We start from the raw sequence: 18,726 nt of genomic DNA on the forward strand, positions 1-18,726 counted from the left end.
TTCGCCAAACTTCGGCTCATATCGCCTTTATTAAAGAGAAAAGCGAAATTCATTTTGCCCTATTTTTCAAGTAAAATCCATAAACAAACAATACCGGTAAAGCAGCATCACATTTAAATTCCAGCAAACACAATATATTTCCTCACACCCTATAAAAATAAATACAAATGAAGTCAAATCTCCGATAGTTTCACACATTGCATCCTCTATTAGCAACCCCGATAAAAGCCGATTCCTTATCAGTTCAATGGGAGAAAAGCGGAAAAAAACCAATACCACTCTTACTAAATGATCAATAAAACCATTATTTTATTATATAAATCAAAATAATAAATAGTTATTAAAAGAAAAATGTTTTATCTTTCTATTTTATAAAATTCATTTTATTATTATTTCAGGATGATAAGTAAATATGTTGTTAATTGAACAAATTCAGGGCAGAAATATCGCTATCGCGTAATGCCGACTTTCGGACTACTTGCATAAACATGTGTGTGTTTACAATTCAAATGCGGATATTCTACACATCATGAATATTTATGAGATTGACATCATCTTGTTCACGACTGAATGAACTTTACTACAATGCATTCAAAATTTGCATAGGACCACCCTACGCCGAGAAAAAAGTACCCGACTTTGACGATGAATTAAATTACTTCCGATGGACCGAACAAAATTTTGAACATAGTTATAAAAACTAGGAAGTATAACTTAAATTTTGATACCAAATTTATTATCCGCAAATGAGAATTAGGTACCCGCATCTTTAAACAAAGACGCGCATTTATACAATTCGACCTCGGTTGACCTCTGCAGAGGGAGGCGCCATTTTTGTTTTGCTTCGCTAATCGTTATCGTTTGTGACGATCTGAATTAATTAAACCATACTCGCTTGAACTCTACAGAAAACAAAAGAAAAGGTTTGTTATGATTATTTTCGATATTATTTGGTTTGAATTATGTTTAAATAATATGTTATAAATATTGAAACCAGCTTTTTGCATTGATGGCAATGTTCGCTTTTTTGACACGAAAAACACGCGTAATAATAAAGTTATGTCAATGAATATAACAGTCCCGTGAGATGCATACCTCTAATAAACGCATTGAAATGGTTGATTATAACAAATTGAATCGAAATAGATCAATAACTGCGTTTTTCTATTAGTATTTACGTAAAATAATGGATTGTTTGAATTGGGTACGAACTTAAAATTTTATTAATCTTGTTTGTACCATTTTTCGAGATTTTGCAAAGAATCTTAGATGTCAAATAATGAAGGATATTGACAAAAATGATGTTTTATGTGTATTTTATTTGTAAAAATATATATTGTGGTATGTTTAGTAATTTTTTTTAGTGTGTCTGGCTGTGATAAAGGTGTAAGAGTATCCAGGTGCCTTCTGCAAGGATGTGGGACTTTGCTGCAACTCCATCATAAGACATAACCAAGCAATTTGAAAAAATCCAGTACATTGACAAATGAAATTGTCGTTGAAATATACAACCGATAAAAATGATGCAAATCATAAGATATGGAAAGTTGTTTTCTTGACGACTGTCAGACTATAAATATTATAGAGAATGACTTGAAACATGCAGAACAAAATTCCGCCTCATCATGCTGTATACAATTATCCACCATATAGTTGCCATCATTCTTCCTGATATTCTTCTTGTTCCTGTCCACTGCTGATCCATACTCATGATAACTCATCAGTAACCAATGCTTTAGACTAGTGCTGCAACAATACGCAAAAAAACGTATTGCAATATATTGTCAGTTCAAAAACCCGTATTGCAATGAATCGCAATATATTGCTAACTTGTACCAGAATTATAACTCGCCAAATACCCGATAATCCCGTATATTCCAGTTTTAAAGCAAATTCTGGTAAATATTTACTATAAATGTGCTCAAGAATAACAGGAAACACAAACATTCGCAAATTTTCTTAAGTATCAAAAACATTATGGCATTTGTTACTATTTAAAGATGTGATGAAATAACGTCCACTCGTGACGTTTTTGTTTTCACTGAACACGCGTAATTCGCCTGACGTGATGTTTCCATTTTTATACAACACAAAATACACCCATACTTTCCATGCGACGTTCTACATGTCTGCATAATTTTCGCGCGCTTTTTATTGAGACAAAGGGTAAAGCACTTTTTATTTGACGCTATTTTTTATTGTCGCGTAAGCATTAACATTTGGAAGCGTGTTTCCGAAATTCGGATTACAAATTAAAAATGCTCAATTCAGAATCGAACGAAACATTTACAGTTGTGCGCAATTAATTTAACGATAATCTATTCAAAAGCATCAACGAATGCTCCCAGGTCACAACGCTACTCCGTATAATACACTTTTTAGAATGCTATTTTTACGTAAAAATTTATTTACACCGCTTTGCTTTGTTTACCTTGATATCGTTATTTCGGATGGCTTTTCTGGACGAAATGTAAATGAATTTTTGTAAAATTTTCGTACCGGTATGATGAAAATCGTATCGCAATACAATATGCGGATTGCGTATTGCGATATATACCGATATTCCGGTATATTGTTGCAGCACTACTTTAGACACATACAAACCTGAATCGACAAATCCTATTATACCCAAGAACAGTCAAACAATTGAATTCCCTCCCTCCCCATAATGCCATATACCCGTACATGAGGCAGCCACAGTAGAAGTTTTCAAAATCCTTACTCCAGTGGCTGTCATTGTACCACTTATCCATCTGGAGACACTTACAATGTAAATAGTTTTGAATTAACAACCAACTGAGCACCTTTGTACAGTTTTTTCACCCCTTAACCTTTATGCCACCCTCTATTTAGAAGGAGTGCTGTATCAGAAGAAGACTACATAACTGTAAAATTGTAACAACTGGTACCCTGGGTGTGTTGTAAAAAAAGAAGGCAATTAAATGAAAGTGAATTTCATGACAGCATGTAGACAAAAAGGAGTGTTTGTTCTGTCAGTGGGAGCATATATCCAAAGTGTAAAATTTGAATTAATTCTAGACTGGATGGTTCCTGATTGTTTGAAAAGTGAAACTGGAAGACAATGGCCGGCTGTTTTCCAAACATGAGAAATATCAAGCATCATACAAACTATACAAAAAGGACCTACTTTGAGAAATTGTGTATAGTTTAAATGTATTGAAATGTTTTATTGAATTTTTCCTTTTGTACACACTTGACATTATTGCAGTTAGTTTGTTGAATGTGGTAAGACTTAGTTAAGTTATTAAAGATTTTTATACTTTCAACGAATATATTGTGGTGTTATGCTCCTCGACAAAAAATATATAAAATTGGCACTTTTTAAATCAAAATTAGGGTACTATATCAATTTCTGATCAACAAATCAATGCTTTTATTGAAATCTACAGGAAAAACAGGGGTTTTTCAGCACTGTCTGCGCCTCCGGGAAACGGAGGCATTCCCAAAGCAAACGGACCCGTTCCCAATCGAATTTTGATTGCATTTTTCCCAATTCCAAAAAATAAAATCTTCCAAAATCGTAAGAAGTAAACATAATTTATATCGAAAGAGTGACTTCCCTTCATTCGCGACGTAATAAAGCCTTTAGTGACACAGATTTTTTGGTGTATTTGCCGGATGCATTTACTTTCAGCGATGACGTTCGAACTGTTCCCCATTATACAAGAGTATATAGAGCCGCACAATACACATTCTATACCATATCTGTAGACGCTTAATTTCAATCATGGCTTCGCACAATAGTAAATATTACATTAAACACAAAAAATAGACGCTATAGGATGTATAACAATATCATCGATGTTTTCGAAACGCTCAGAATCTTCCGAAATTACTGCCGCGAGTAACCTTGAACAGACAGGCTCGGACGATACGCAGCAAAATGTAACAGCAACAGAAGTAATGCCAGGGCCGTCAATCACAAAATCGGCAATTGAATGCTCCGAGCCTTGTAAGAAAGTTGTAGTTCAATCGTCATTTAATACATTAAAGTATAAAATGAAATACCCATGGCTCTTTTTTAGCTCGGCCAAAAATGTTGCGGTAAACTTGTGTTTGGGCAGTGTTTGTTTTGCATGTGTTTATATAAAGAAAATTGTTAAACCACAGACTTATTTAAGCATGATTAATTCATTTTTTTTCCCAAAATGAGCCGTTTCACGAAACAAAAATTCCCCAAATGGGCAATTTTGTCGATAAAAAATTCCCAATTTGGTCAGACTCCTTTTCCCAAAGTAGGCAGAAAACCCCCTGAAAAATGCCATCAGTATGCCAAATTTCAATATGATACCATGTATAGAAAAAATTATACAGAAAAAAGAAGCCAAATTGTATAGAAAGCGGGCCCGCGAATCGACACAAAATGTGAACGCTTTTAATAGGCATAATTTTCCCCAAAATGGCATTTTTTCCGAAGATTCAAATTACCATAACTTTGGATGTAGTAGAGATAAATTAATAATTTAAAACTGATCTGAGCAGTATTAAATGAGATCTTTAATATTATATTAAAACATTTAAGATTTCTGTGAGTTGAATTTTTTGTTGGGGTTGCTATGGAGCTAATGTATTAATGCTGTATCTGACAGTACTGCATGCTGCAGGTAACTTAGTATTGATCAACGCCTTTTGGCCGTAATTGCCACCAGTGACCTGCTGAGGTGTTTCAAGTTTACAGTTTTAACTCCTAAAAATCGGCCCCAACATCAAAGACCTTTGATGTCTACTGTCTACCGACAGCATTGATAGCTTGCAGTTTTTAGGGATTGGTTTAATTGACCTTTTTTCGAAACACTGTTGTGATTGTCAAAGATTTATGTATTCAAATGGTTTTATTGTTGTTTCTACTTGAACTTGAGCATAGGGTAATTATTATGTTTTATTTAGAAGACAAAATTAATATTAAATATTAAATGAATAATACCAAAATATACCCCCCCCCCCCAAAAAAAAAAAATGTTTTTTCAATTGTGGGGTAGATGGGTAGTGTATGTAAATTTAATTTATTAAATACTGTAAAAGGGTTGTTTATTCAAATTATTGTGTTGTTTTCTTTACACTTGATTGTTGATTTAATAAAAAATACCGTTAAGATAATTGAATCAGCAGAATTCATAATGCACATCTTGTATTCAGCAATTTAAAAGGGTAAAAAAATAATGCAACTAATTACAAGATAAACAAGATATAACAAAAAAACATGACTTCTCCTTATTTCTCCTGACTTCTCCCTAAATGCCAGTCAAGAGAGAAGTCACTTCTCCCTAAAATTTTACCCTAGGCCGACCCCTGGTAGTCAGACACTAACGGCGTTGCTAAAGAGCTAGCCCAACAGCAATGCATGTTTCCAGACACACCTGCCACAGCATGTCTTGCATCTGCATGGCCCACCCAGAAACCATTAAACAGCTCTGCCTCACACCTACATTTGTATTTCTGCATCGTTTGCCTTGCAGCCATTAAAGTAAAAAATCCTGAGCCCCAACACGGGATTGAATCCGCGACCTCCAGAGTGGTAGTCAGACACTCTTTCCACGTCGCTAAAGAGCTAGCCCAACAGCAAGGCTGTTGGAAGTGACCATAAATCACTACAATCTCAATTAATAATGGTGACTTTGCATAATACGTTAAATGTGAAAAAAGATTATGGTCAAATGCTGCGGGGGGCGGGGGGTGAGACTGTCCGAAAAAACACCTGTCCGAAATGGTGACCACAAAACAGACAAAATATAACATTGCGCCGGGAGCGGGAATCGAACCGGTGTCGTAAAGGTGAAAAAGCGAACGTCCTTACCGCTGCGCTAGAGACGGACAATTACGCGAAAATGTTGTTTTATCTATATATATCATAGCAGTGCAGCGTTTACAATTTGCAGGTTCGAAAATGTTCGCATTCTTTAGTTTTGTGATCACGTAAAAAGTTAATTTTACATGTTTTTATTCGCAATTTATTGACTAAATCGAGAACAAATATCAAACAAAATAGAGATAATATATAGTTGTTTCATTGGTCCATAAAAATAAATAGGATGTAAAATTACTAATTTGAAATTAACGTTCTGATACACTTATTGAATCTGTTTCCCCAGGATATGCTGTTCTATTAAGGTAGCGCACCTCTAATGGGCACATATCCAAATATAATCTAATTAATTATTTTCTTAATCAGCATCATTTCACTGAACTACATGCAAATTTGTAGGTAGGCTTTCCATGCTTTTAAAAAAAATATACCGATTTTTTCAAAACCACCCCACGCTCGGCTTTTGTCCAGTTTATTTTCACCCCTGGGGTATATAAAAGTTCCATAATTCATTCAAATTTCCAAATATGGGCATGCAGTTGGTGTGTACAGATGCTGTAAAGGTGTTTAAAGTTTAAACAAGATGAAACTAGAAATGGCGCGGCAGAGGCCGACGCGTATCCCCACGCCGAATGTTTGACCTAGGTGTGCCCCAGGGTTGGTAATGGGGCCATGCATAGCTGAGATTGACCGTATTGTCATAAGAGAAGTTCATCATCAATTAGAAGTGAATTGGTGTAGAAATGAAGAAGTTATAGTAAAAGGCAATTTTGGGTGGGTGTGACATATGTGGGCAGGGCGCCCCAGGGTTGGTAATGGGGCCATGCATAGTTGCGATTGACCGTATTGTCATAAGAGAGGTTCAGTATCAATTTGAAGTGAATCGGTGTAGAAATGAAGAAATTATAGTAAAAGGCAATTTTGGGTGGGTGTGGTCTATGTGGGCGGGGCGCCCCAGGGTTGGTAATGGGGCCATGCATAGTTGAGATTGACTGTATTGTCATAAGAGAAGTTCAATATCAATTTGAAGTGAATCAGTGTAGAAATGAAGAAATTATAGTAAAGGCAATTTTGGGTGGGTGTGGTCTATGTGGGCGGGGCCCCAGGGTTGGTTATGGGAACATGCATAGTTGAGATTGACCCTAATGTCATAAGAGAAGTTCAGTATCAATTTGAAGTGAATCCGTGTAGAAATGAAAAAATTATAGTAAATGGAATTTTTTGGTGGGTGTGGCCTATGTGGGCGGGCGCCCCAGGGTTGGGATTGGGGCCATGCATAGTTGAGATTGACCCTAATGTCATAACAAAAGTTCAGTATCAATTTGAAGTGAATCCGTGTAGAAATGAAAAAATTATAGTAAATGGAAATTTTTGGTGGGTGTGGCCTATGTGGGCGGGGCGCCCCAGGGTTGGGAATGGGGCCATGCATGGTTGAGATTGACCGTATTGTCATAGGTGAGGTCCAGTATCAATTTGAAGTGAATCGGTGTAGAAATAAAGAAGTAAATGTAAAATAACCTAAAAAAATGAGTGATAATTTCTGACGCGGCCCCACCCCAACCCCTATAACTTTTGACCCAGGGGTCAGATCAAAATTCCAAATAGTGCAGGGTCGCACATATGCTCATAGCTACCATGTGTGTAAATTTCAAGGTTCTAGTGCTTTTAGTGTAGGAGGAGATAGTGGCCAGGACGGACAGACGGACGGACAGACGGACGGACGGACGGCGGAGATCACCACAATATCCCCACCTTTTTTTCAAAAAGCGTGGGGATAATAAGTATTCTTTTACAGACATTTATTTTTTACAAATTTTTATCTATGGTAGAGCGCCATGAAATGTAAGTGATTTCAGCCAAGTAAAAATTGGGTCGGTTAAAAACAAAGTGTCATAAAATTCAAAATAGTATCATTTAAGTCATATTTTAAACTTAGTTTTTATAGAAACACTATATACAGCAAAAATACCAAGAACTAGACAGATTTACCGTTTACTTTTTGAAATAAAATTAAAAATGCAACATGCATGGTTCGTATTTTCAACAGTAAATCACCCAATTTCGCCATAACGTTGTTTTAATTTTAATAATTGAAGGATGTGCATAACAATTGCAACATATTTAAAAATAAATATAGCTTATATGCCATATTAAATCAAATTACGTTAGAAAATAAATAAAACGCGTCACAAAAAAGTATACGTCGTCGGCAGGATTCGAACCTGCGCGGGAATATCCCAAAAGATTTATAGTCTATCGCCTTAACCACTAGGCTACGGCACTTAATAGTAGGCTCTTCAACCTTCGAAGAAATCGCGGGAAATCATTAGAGGTGCGCTACCTTAATATTTACCTTTATCAACACGAACGACAACTCTGCTAGGAGAATGTTATCAATGAAAATCAACGAGCAATCTCCTACGCAGTGGCGAATGCCAAGGGAAGTAACTGAAAAATCGAGTTATCTCAATCTTTTACATAGGTCGCCATTGTGAAGATTTTTTTTACTGGTTATCAAACCTTAGACGATGCTGTTCCAGCATCGTCAAAAATTATTGAATATACCCTCATTTACATTTAAAATTGTCACCATTTAAGTAAGCCTCATTTTCCCAATTTTGCCAAAAGGACGCTAAAATTCCCAATATTACGGGTATAGGTCATATTCCCAAAATGACCAAAAAAGCCCTGCTTTTGATTGGGAAATTTTGCATACTTCTGCCTAAAATACAAATACTTTAAAATTTATAATAAAAGTGATTTCAAAAGTATATTTTCTAAGGTTCAACTTATAGAGCAAGATTTGAAAATCCATGCGAATTGCATATTAAAATCAGTCAATAGAATTTTCTCCCCTGAGACTTCACTTTAATGCCTCCCCTGTGACCACAATCATCATACATATACTTCCTGCCAGGGCTTTTCACGCTCATTTGGCCCCTTCCCAATTTTGAAATAAGGTCATTTTAGAGGAATTTCCTAAATTGTAAAAAAAATAATTTTTAATTTTTATAATTTTTATTTTTTATACTTTAAACATATTGGGCATCTCTCAAATTGAAAGCAATGAGCTCTAATATGATAAAAAATGCACCACAATGTGTCTTTTAATACTTCTGCACAATGAAAAAGACCCTGTTTCAAAAACTTAAAAATGCGGTTTTCCCAAAATGAGCAGTTTTCGCGCATGAAATTCCCAATTTGAAAGGCTATGGCCTCTTCCCAATTTCCTGATGAAAAGCCCTCATGGTTTTTTTTTTAAGAAAAAGGAGAAGACACTGGACGCTGGGTGAAAGGGGAAAATATAGTGCGAAAGAGACATATTTGGGGAAAAAATAAAAACTGTTTTAATCAATGTCTATAACTCTTCTACTCTGATTTCAGGGGTTTTGCACCACTGTCTGCGCCTCCGGAAAATGGAGGCATTCCCAAAGCAAAAAAAATTTGCCCGATTCCCAATCATATCTAGATGACATTTTTCCCAATTACAATAAAGAAGTTTTCTGTCAAAATCATTAAAAAACGTTAACAAACACTAATGACATTTAGAGTGACTTCCCTTTATCCATTACGTTATATTGCATGCGCTTAACGACTCAGATGTAAGCACATTTAGTTTGAGGATTCTTCTACCAACATTTACAGTGATAAACTGCCAAATGTTCCACATGACTTTGCAAAAATTAACAGGAACCGCAAACAACACATTCTAATCAAACTCCGAATTCGCTTATTTCTATTTGAATGTGTTTTCGCGACCACTGCAAATGAGCTAGTATTGCGATGGATAATTAAGCAATCAAAATTAACAATATTTAGCGTTCTAGATAAGCTGCGTGTCAGCGTAATATACGCATTAGAAATATCACGATACGCTCAATTTATCATTTCCATGCATACATTTAAGCAAGCCAATCTGGACTTACGCAAATGATGTAAATTCTCTGCGTATTGCGTAAGCAAAATATATAAACAGCTGATTGTCTTTCGCCAAAATATGAGACTGGTTATCGTAAAAATTAGAGCTAATTTGTGTGCTGGATTGAAAAAATAGTTAGCCAGTCGGTATGTATTTTCTGTTTCATCTAGACGCATGGTAAATTTAGTATTGATTTTTTTAACAGACAGCCAAGCGCTTATATTATGTGTTTATTAAATTACATGAAGAGGTCAGCATGGCTTCTTCAAAGCCAAAACAAATTACTTTCCAAAGTACATTAAAATTGATTCTTTTTATACGGCAAAAGTTGTATCGAGTAAAAACATTGTATGGCCAAATTTTGAATTATTCAATATTTGGCACTTCCAATACTGAATAATTCAATTTCCTCTGTTTTCAAATCAAAAAGGACACACTTAAACCCTAATTAAACAACTGTTGAAAGTTGACAAACAAGTTTTCTGTGGCTTACGGTGGTGGAAGCCTATAAACCAAGGCAGTTAAAAAACAAAAAAAAACTTAAAAACCCCACTACTCTGAAGGAATACACATAGTTAATGGTTTATTGTGTTTAACATGATTAAAGTAGTGTGTCTGTACCGCGGCTATATTCTTGTTTTACTTTTAGCAAATTACCCTTCAAGCAAGGCAAAATTTGACCATTTACCCTCATGCTTTAAAAAGTGGGGGTATTTACCCCCATAGGTCAACAATTATCTATAATGCTGAATATTCGAATAAAAGCTTAAATAAAAGCTAAGAAAAGATATGTTTTGGTGAAAAATGATATTCTTGGAGGGGAAATTGTATTTTGAGGGGAAAAAATTCTGGTAGGAGAAGACGCCGATTTTCTTAGTAAAAAAAACCCTGGCCCTGCCTGCTTTTGGTTGGAAAACAGTTTAATCAAGTTTTTATGCTCCCGGTAGGGTGGCATACATGTATAGCATTTGAACAGTTCAACTGTCTGTCCATCTGTCCGTCAGTCCATCCGAAAACTTAAACATTGGCCATAACTTTTGCAATATTGAAGGTCAAAGGTAAAAAAAAATACAATTCAAGGGAAGTAATAAGCTTTAAAAGGGAGATAATTTCTAAACCTGCCAAATGATATATTGAAATTTTATTTCAAAGCAGCGCAATAGGAGGCATTTTGTTTCTTACAAACACATCTCTTGTTGTTTTGTGTATTTCTCTTCAAAAGACATTTCAATTGTCAATTTTTAATTTAAAAGTGATTGTATTTGTTGCGATGTAATAGGTTGATTCAGCTCTATTTAATAGAAATAATTGGGACATATTTTTATGCCCCCAGTAGGGTGGCATATAGCAGTTGAACTGTCCTTTAGTATGTCAGTCTGTCCGTCCGTCCGAAAAAAAACTTTAACGTTGGCCATAACTTTTGCAATATTGAAGATAGCAACTTGATATTTGGCATGCATGTGTATCTCATGAAGCTGCACATTTTTGGTGGAAGTTCACGGTCAAGGTCATCCTTCAAGGTCAAAGGTCAATTTTTTTAAAATTTAAAGCGGCGTTCTCATGAAGCTGCACATTTTGAGTGGTGGAAGTTCAAGGTCAAGGTCATCCTTCAAGGTCAAAGGTCAAATTTTTTAAAATTGCAAAGTGGCGCAATCGGGGGCATTGTGTTTTTGACGAACACATCTCTGTTAACATGGTTTTTGCCTTGACCAGGGAGAACTTTCGTCTGTATGAACTCATGAAAGCCCAAAGCATTCAGAAGAACAACTTTGACGACCTGATTGTTAGCTGCATGGACATTCAGTTTGAGAGGCTTTTTTTAGATTTGAAAATTATTAATCTGATAAGATTAATCTAATAATTCATAGCACTGTCTTTAGACTTATGGCCAAAAAAAAAGTCCGTTTCGGGTCTCCCCGACTTTCCCGACCGTGTCTCCCGAATTGGCGCCGTCCCTAAACTTTTTATTGGGGTTGCCAAAAAAAAAAAAAAATTGTTCATTTTCGTTCATATAAGATGTAATATCAAGCTTTAGTAGCCTTCCATTCTAGTACCCAAAGACAAAAAAAAAAAATCCCTACCTACCGACCCTGTTTTTTCCCAAGGAGACCCCAAACGGACTTTTTTTTTGCCTAATCAAAATAAATTAATATATGACAAATTTAAACCTTCAAAAAAAATTCAAAATTAATATCAATTTCCGCTCCTTTGTTAGACCTGTAATGGCTGATGCAGACTTGATGAACTTTGACCCTGAGGGAGAGGGTTCCCCATACCAAGATGAGAATGATGAGAACGATACCCCAGGCCTGGCCCCAAGTCTGGTTGGGTCCCCTGTGATCAAGAACTCCATCCTGAAGCAGTCGACCAAGGACAACCTCATACAGCTATTCACGCCTGTACAGAAACCAGAGAAAGGCAAACTCAAGGTAGCATTCTAGATAATAGTTTCCCTGTGTCTCGTTCTAGGAAAACCCCATGGTATTATTTTTTGTAATGGAAGTCTGTTCTTTACACAAATCCTGTTGAGGCTGAAAGTGTCATATCTGATTAGCCTGTGCAGACTGGGGCAACTTTTTATGCACACATATTTAGCCCTGTTTTCCAAGAGCTCATAAGTATATGAATTACATTGTAGCAGTCTTTCACAAGCAGTTTAAAAAAAGTTTGTTATTTTTCTTTAACAAGCTTTAACTTGATCATGATTGTTTTGCATAAAAAAATCTTCAGGCACATATTGGACCCGTTTCATAAAAACTCTTACGTTTTTTGTAAGAATTCTGCAAATGTTACGAACAATCGTTCTTACATGTATGCCAATTCCTAGGCATGTTTCATAAATGTGTTCGCAAACTTAAGAATTCTTACGAATCTTAGGAATGTAAAAGCAGTCTACAATCTTCAATTGAAGGTTTAAAAAAAACAGGGTTGCCACTTAACTTGAAAAGTCAGGGAAATATGATTTTTTTTTCAAGGTCAGTGAAAAGTCAGGGAATTTAAAAAAATGGTCAGTGAAAAATGAAATTTCAGAAAAGTCAGGGAAAAATAAAATTTGCGTCGATGCATAAATTATTTAGAGGCTATGGCAGTCTTCAGATATCATTTGTTTAAGTAGATTCAACAGTATATTTTCTTTTTGAAATGTTTTGACTTTTTCTATGTACAACAATACATTAACACGTGTAAAGCATGTTCAAAAATGTAAATTTATCTATTTTTTATCTTTGATAATTTTTTGTATCCTCGAAGGCTGAAAGGCTTTGCAACCCTTGCCCCCAGAGCTAATTAGGCCGTCCTTAAAAAATTGTTTGTTTGGCATAACCCGACCCAGATAAATTTTGGATGGTAGGTAGGTAGGGATTTTTTTTTTTAGTAATTTTTAGCTCATCTATTTTTTGAAAAAAAATTATGAGCTATTGTCATCACCTTGGCGTCGGCGTTGGCGTTGGCGTTGGCGTCGGCGTCCGGTTAAGTTTTGCGTTTAGGTCCACTTTTCTCAGAAAGTATCAATGCTATTGCATTCAAACTTGGTACACTTACTTACTATCATGAGGGGACTGGGCAGGCAAAGTTAGATAACTCTGGCGTGCATTTTGACAGAATTATGTGCCCTTTTTATACTTAAAAAATTGAAAATTTTGGTTAAGTTTTGCGTTTAGTTCCACTTTTCTCAGTAAGTATCAATGCTATTGCATTCAAACTTGGTACACTTACTTACTATCATGAGGGGACTGGGCAGGCAAAGTTAGATAACTCTGGCATGCATTTTGACAGAATTATGTGCCCTTTTTATACTTAGAAAATTGACAATTTTGGTTAAGTTTTGTGTTTAGGTCCATTTTATTCCTTAAGCATCAAAGCTATTGCTTTCATACTTGCAACACTTACTAACTATCATAAGGGGACTGTGCAGGCAAAGTAATGTAACTCTGACTGGCATTTTGACAGAATTATGTGCCCTTTTATACTTAGAAAATTGAAAATTTGATTAAGTTTTGTGTTTAGGTCCACTTTATTCCTACAGTATCAAAGCTATTGCTTTCATACTTGCAAGATTTATGAACTATCATAAGGGGACCGTGCAGGCAAAGTTATGTAACTCTGACTGGCATTTGGACGGAATTATGGGCCCTTTATACTTAGAAAATTGAAAATTTGGTTAAGATTTATGTTTTGGTCCACTTTACCCCTAAAGTATTATAGATATTGCTTTCATACTTGGAACACTCACAAACTATCATAAGGGTACAGTAAAAGGACAAGTTGCATAACTCTGGTTGTCATTGTTACGGAATTATGGCCCTTTTTTGACTTAGTAACTTTTAATATATGGTTAAATTTTGTGTTTCGATCCACTTTACTTCTTAAGTATCAAGGCTATTGCTTTCAAACTTCAAATACATACATGCTATCATGAGGTTACTGTACCTGGCAACTTGAATTTTACTTTGACCTTTGAATGACCTTGACTCTCAAGGTCAAATTATTAAATTTTGCTAAAATTGCCATAACTTCTTTATTTATGATTAGATTTGATGAAACTACTCTTACCTGACATACCACAATAGACTCCACCCAAACCATCCCCCGTGCCCTCCCCCCCTCCCCCCTCCCCCCCCCCCTATTTTTTTTTTTTTTTTTTTTTTTTTTAAGATCATCTCACAAATGACCACCACACCCTCACACTATACCCCCACCCCCCCCCCCCACCCCACACCCCCCTACCCCACCCCACCCCACCCCACCCCACCCCACCCCCCCCCCCAATTTTTTTTTTGATTTTTTTTTTTTTTTTTTTAAGATCATCTCACAAATTACCACCACACCCTCACACTATACCCCCCCCCCCATTTTTTTTTAAAACGGTTATGTTTGAAATACAGTCCAACCATCGCACCCAAACCCCCCCCCCCCCCCCATCGCCCCCCCCCCTCTCCCCCCCCCGATTTTTTAATGTATATAAATGTCGACAACCCCACACTATACACCCCTCTTCACTCCACTCCTCCCTCCTTTGTGATTGAAAATGAGAGTCCCTTTACCTTTAAAAAGAAAATAGATGAGCGGTCTGCACCCGCAAGGCGGTGCTCTTGTTTTTTTCTGACATTGAACTCCGACATATACCAAACTGAAAGGTAATTATCAAATAAAGCTCCAAGTCTTCTGCCTCTGGTAAAGATTTTTCTGCACCGTCCGTATCACCGCACGTGTATTTGTAAGTCTATTTTTTCTATAAAGAACTTAGAAAATATCATATAATCGACGAAAAATACTTTATCTGAAACGACAGTCCGAAAAATTGTACGCATTTTGCACATGAAATAAAATGTGCATATCGTTTGACTACAGAAAATGAAAATAAGTAATAAATATACTATTTGGTTGACATATTACTTTACAATAGCATAGTTTGTGAGTAAAAAACAACAAAGTAAATATAACATTTTAATTTCAATCAAGAACAGAAAGGTGCAACATCTTCGACATGTAACTTATTATTTAATTATCATTCTTTAATTCAGATCGATATTCGGTAGAAATTGATAAAGTGATCAGCTTAAAAATAATTTATTTAGTGTTACGCTTCTTTTCATTTTTAGCCGGATTTTTTTCGAAAAAATCTCGGCTTATAGATTGATGTTGTCGGGCGGGCGGGGGGGGCGGGCGGGCGGGCGGGGTGGCGGCGTGCTCGAAAATGTTACAAGTTCTTATTTCATGGTATAACTTTGGTATGCTTGGACCTAGAGTCTTCAAACTTGACATGAAGGTTGGCCAGGATTAACAGATGACCACTGGTCATTTCAAGGTCATTCATTTGAAGGTCAAGGTCACTGTGACCTTCAATATAAAAAATGTTAAAGTTGTTATAACTTTGGTATGCTTGGACCTAGAGTCTTGAAACTTGACATGAAGGTTGGCCATAACTAGTTAGTAACCACTGGTCATTTCAAGGTCATTCATTTGAAGGTCAAGGTCACTGTGACCTTGAATGTAAAAATGTTAAAGTTCTTATTTCATGGTATAACTTTGGTATGCTTGGACCTAGAGTCTTCAAACTTGACATGAAGGTTGGCCAGGATTAACAGATGACCACTGGTCATTTCAAGGTCATTCATTTGAAGGTGAAGGTCACTGTGACCTTCAATATAAAAATGTTAAAGTTGTTATAACTTTGGTATGCTTGGACCTAGAGTCTTGAAACTTGACATGAAGGTTGGCCAGAACTAGTAAGTAACCACTGGACATTTCAAGGTCATTCATTTGAAGGTCAAGGTCACTGTGACCTTGAATGTAAAAATGTTAAAGTTGTTATAACTTTGGTATGCTTGGACCTAGAGTCTTGAAACTTGACATGAAGGTTGGCCAGAACTAGTAAGTAACCACTGGACATTTCAAGGTCATTCATTTGAAGGTCAAGGTCACTGTGACCTTGAATGTAAAAATGTTAAAGTTCTCTGATAGAAACCTTTTGGAGTGATCATAAGGCTGTCTGGATTTCTGTGTAGGTATGTGAAAGCAAAACAATAAATAGTATTATTTCATCTAAGTTTATTTTCTTACATTTGATAATGAAATTGATGGAAACTTCAAACAATATGTTACTAATTTGCTAATAAAAAAATTGAGATCAAACTTTCCTAATTGTCAATTCAAGTTCATATTTGTGACCTTAAATGTTATTGTTGTTCATGTATATGCATGCATTCAAAACATAACACAAGGTTTGCTCATGCCTTGAAAAGTACTTACATTTCATTTTGACCTTTGAACAATATTTCAGTAATTTAAGTATTGCATTGACAAAAACACGAAAGGTACTTTCCTGTCATTTAAATCAAAAATCCGGCTTCAATGCGGTCATCTCCGACCGCGGAACTCTTGTCTTATTTTTTATACGACTTTTTCCATCAGCCGTTATATTGTAGGCAGACGACAATATCAACTGTGTATTCCATTATCTGCGCATAAATGACCCAATATTACCTGATAGCGAACTCAATGTTGATTGGCCAGCTACCATATGCTCTTCAAATTGTTCAAATTGTTCATGGAAACAAACAGAAAAATAGTTGAAAAAACACTCCAAATTAAAATGGCGGATGTTTTCAATGAAATTTAACGAGATTTAAGCATATTCGCAAATTATATTTTTCTTGAGCCAAATTCGCTATACTTTCGCAAATGGCGAACGACAGCCCTGTCATAGTGAGCATTTATTCCTATAATAACACGTTCACAATGCTCGTGCTGTCGTTCGCCATTTGAGTCATTTGCGAAAATATTGAGAATTTGGCACAAGAAAAATCTAAATTGCGAAAATCTAGTAAAATTTCGTTGAAAACATCTGCCATTTTAATCCGGACTGGTTTTCTATATTTGTCTCTTTGTTTCAATGAAAGTGTTCGCAATTCGAACAGTTAACGAAACTAGGTCTGTACCCGATTAGACATTGCTTGACCTTATTGTTAATGAAGTAAAAATGGTAGCTGGCCAATCAGCATTGAGCTCGCTTACACATGACATGACGTTGTCGAATGAAACGTGAGGACGGGTGGAGCTTTCTGATAATATTGGGTCATTCATGCGCAGATGTTGTATAATTTGAATACACATTTAATATCGCCATCTGCCTCCAAAATAGCGACCGGCGGTCGGAAAGTCGTATAAAGAGATAAGCAAATGAAACAAAAACGTGACAATACCTGTCAATCAATATTTCTAAGCTGACCACTTTTTATCTTTCTACCGAATATTTACCGATCTGAATTAAAGAGTGATAATTAAATAATTAGTTATATGGCGATAATGTTACACATCTCTGCCGATTGCCGAATTGAATTGAACGGTGATAATTAATTTGTTTTTTTACTCCCAAACTAACCTGAACGACAGCAGCGTATTTTAATTAAAGGGATACGAGAAAAACAGGAGCGGTTTAATTGTATTTAAAGTCTAATTAATCGCATAAGCATATGTCAAATAAATAGGCCAGGGCTTAACACTTAGGCACGTCCGAACGACATTCACTGCCTGTACCTTGGTCCGGGCTAGCCAATGTCCCAGGAACATGCCCGACCGGTCGTGTGTATTTTGGGAGGGATTATGTGTTCTATATCAATAAACTGCATTTTAAATAAGCTTTTCAAAGATGCAACAATCTAAATACAGTACGATCAGATGACAATTAAATCCCAGAGTGAAGTCGGAGACAACAAACGGATCGTATCTCAAGATAGATTTAGAACCCCCTGATTGCAATCAAAAAGAGGCCGATAATTCAGAAAATCCCCCGCAGTTTTCCTGGTAAAACACGTCAGTACCTATTTTCAAACGGATTTCCGCTAGATACGGTTTTGATTGGTTTTCTTGTAGTGATGTGTTTTCTCGATAAAAATATGTTATAATGTAAAAGCCGGGATCGCCCAGGATCGTCTGGGGTGGATGAGGGCAACTCGACATTAACACAAAGTTACTATAAAATTATTAGTTATTTATCAATTTTAAATAATTGTAATTTGTTTGATTGATTAGAAGTGTTTTGACAATCTTTTTTACGCAATTCAATTAGCAAAACTAATCTTAATGGTCCATCCCGGCTTTTAGTAGAGAGTTAACCTTGTACAATTGTTACGACTACCGTAACACGTTATTTTGCGAAACCTAAGATTCACTTACCATTTGTTGTCAGACAGTAACTGCGGCAATCTATGTAAAAAAAGGTTTGGCTTTACAGGTGGGGATGGGGGTTCCTCAGATAAGAAAAGAAGAGGGAAGGAGGAAAGTAAGAGAAAGTATGAGGAAAAAAAAGGAAATTTCTCCCGAAATGGCGTGAAGATTACAAATAGATGTCTTAAGTAGATGAATATTGAATTCATTGGCATTAGTAAGGCAAGCTAATAAGAATTATTGAATCATAAATGCGCATCTCTACGCACAAGAAAAGACAAGTTGAATGATAGATATAAAGGTTTTGATATACTTG

The 18,726-nt window shown here is 35.9% G+C and overlaps 1 protein-coding gene and 1 non-coding gene across 3 annotated transcripts in view; one reads left to right on the forward strand and one right to left on the reverse strand.

Moving 5' to 3' along the window:
- The window catches only part of LOC127842811 (titin homolog), a 112,233-nt gene that overhangs the window by 12,667 nt on the left and 80,840 nt on the right, over positions 1-18,726 (forward strand). For both annotated transcript variants that reach the window (XM_052372558.1, XM_052372557.1), the window contains exon 2: positions 11,959-12,172. In XM_052372558.1, coding sequence (XP_052228518.1) covers positions 11,966-12,172 — 207 coding nt within the window. In that variant the 5' untranslated portion in view covers positions 11,959-11,965. The remainder of the gene's footprint in view (positions 1-11,958; positions 12,173-18,726) is intronic.
- Positions 8,026-8,106, reverse strand: Trnay-aua (transfer RNA tyrosine (anticodon AUA)). Its single transcript has one exon. It is a non-coding gene; the product is annotated as a tRNA-Tyr (tRNA).

This window comes from Dreissena polymorpha, chromosome 8 (genome assembly GCF_020536995.1).
Source record: "Dreissena polymorpha isolate Duluth1 chromosome 8, UMN_Dpol_1.0, whole genome shotgun sequence".
Lineage (NCBI taxonomy): Eukaryota > Metazoa > Mollusca > Bivalvia > Myida > Dreissenidae > Dreissena > Dreissena polymorpha.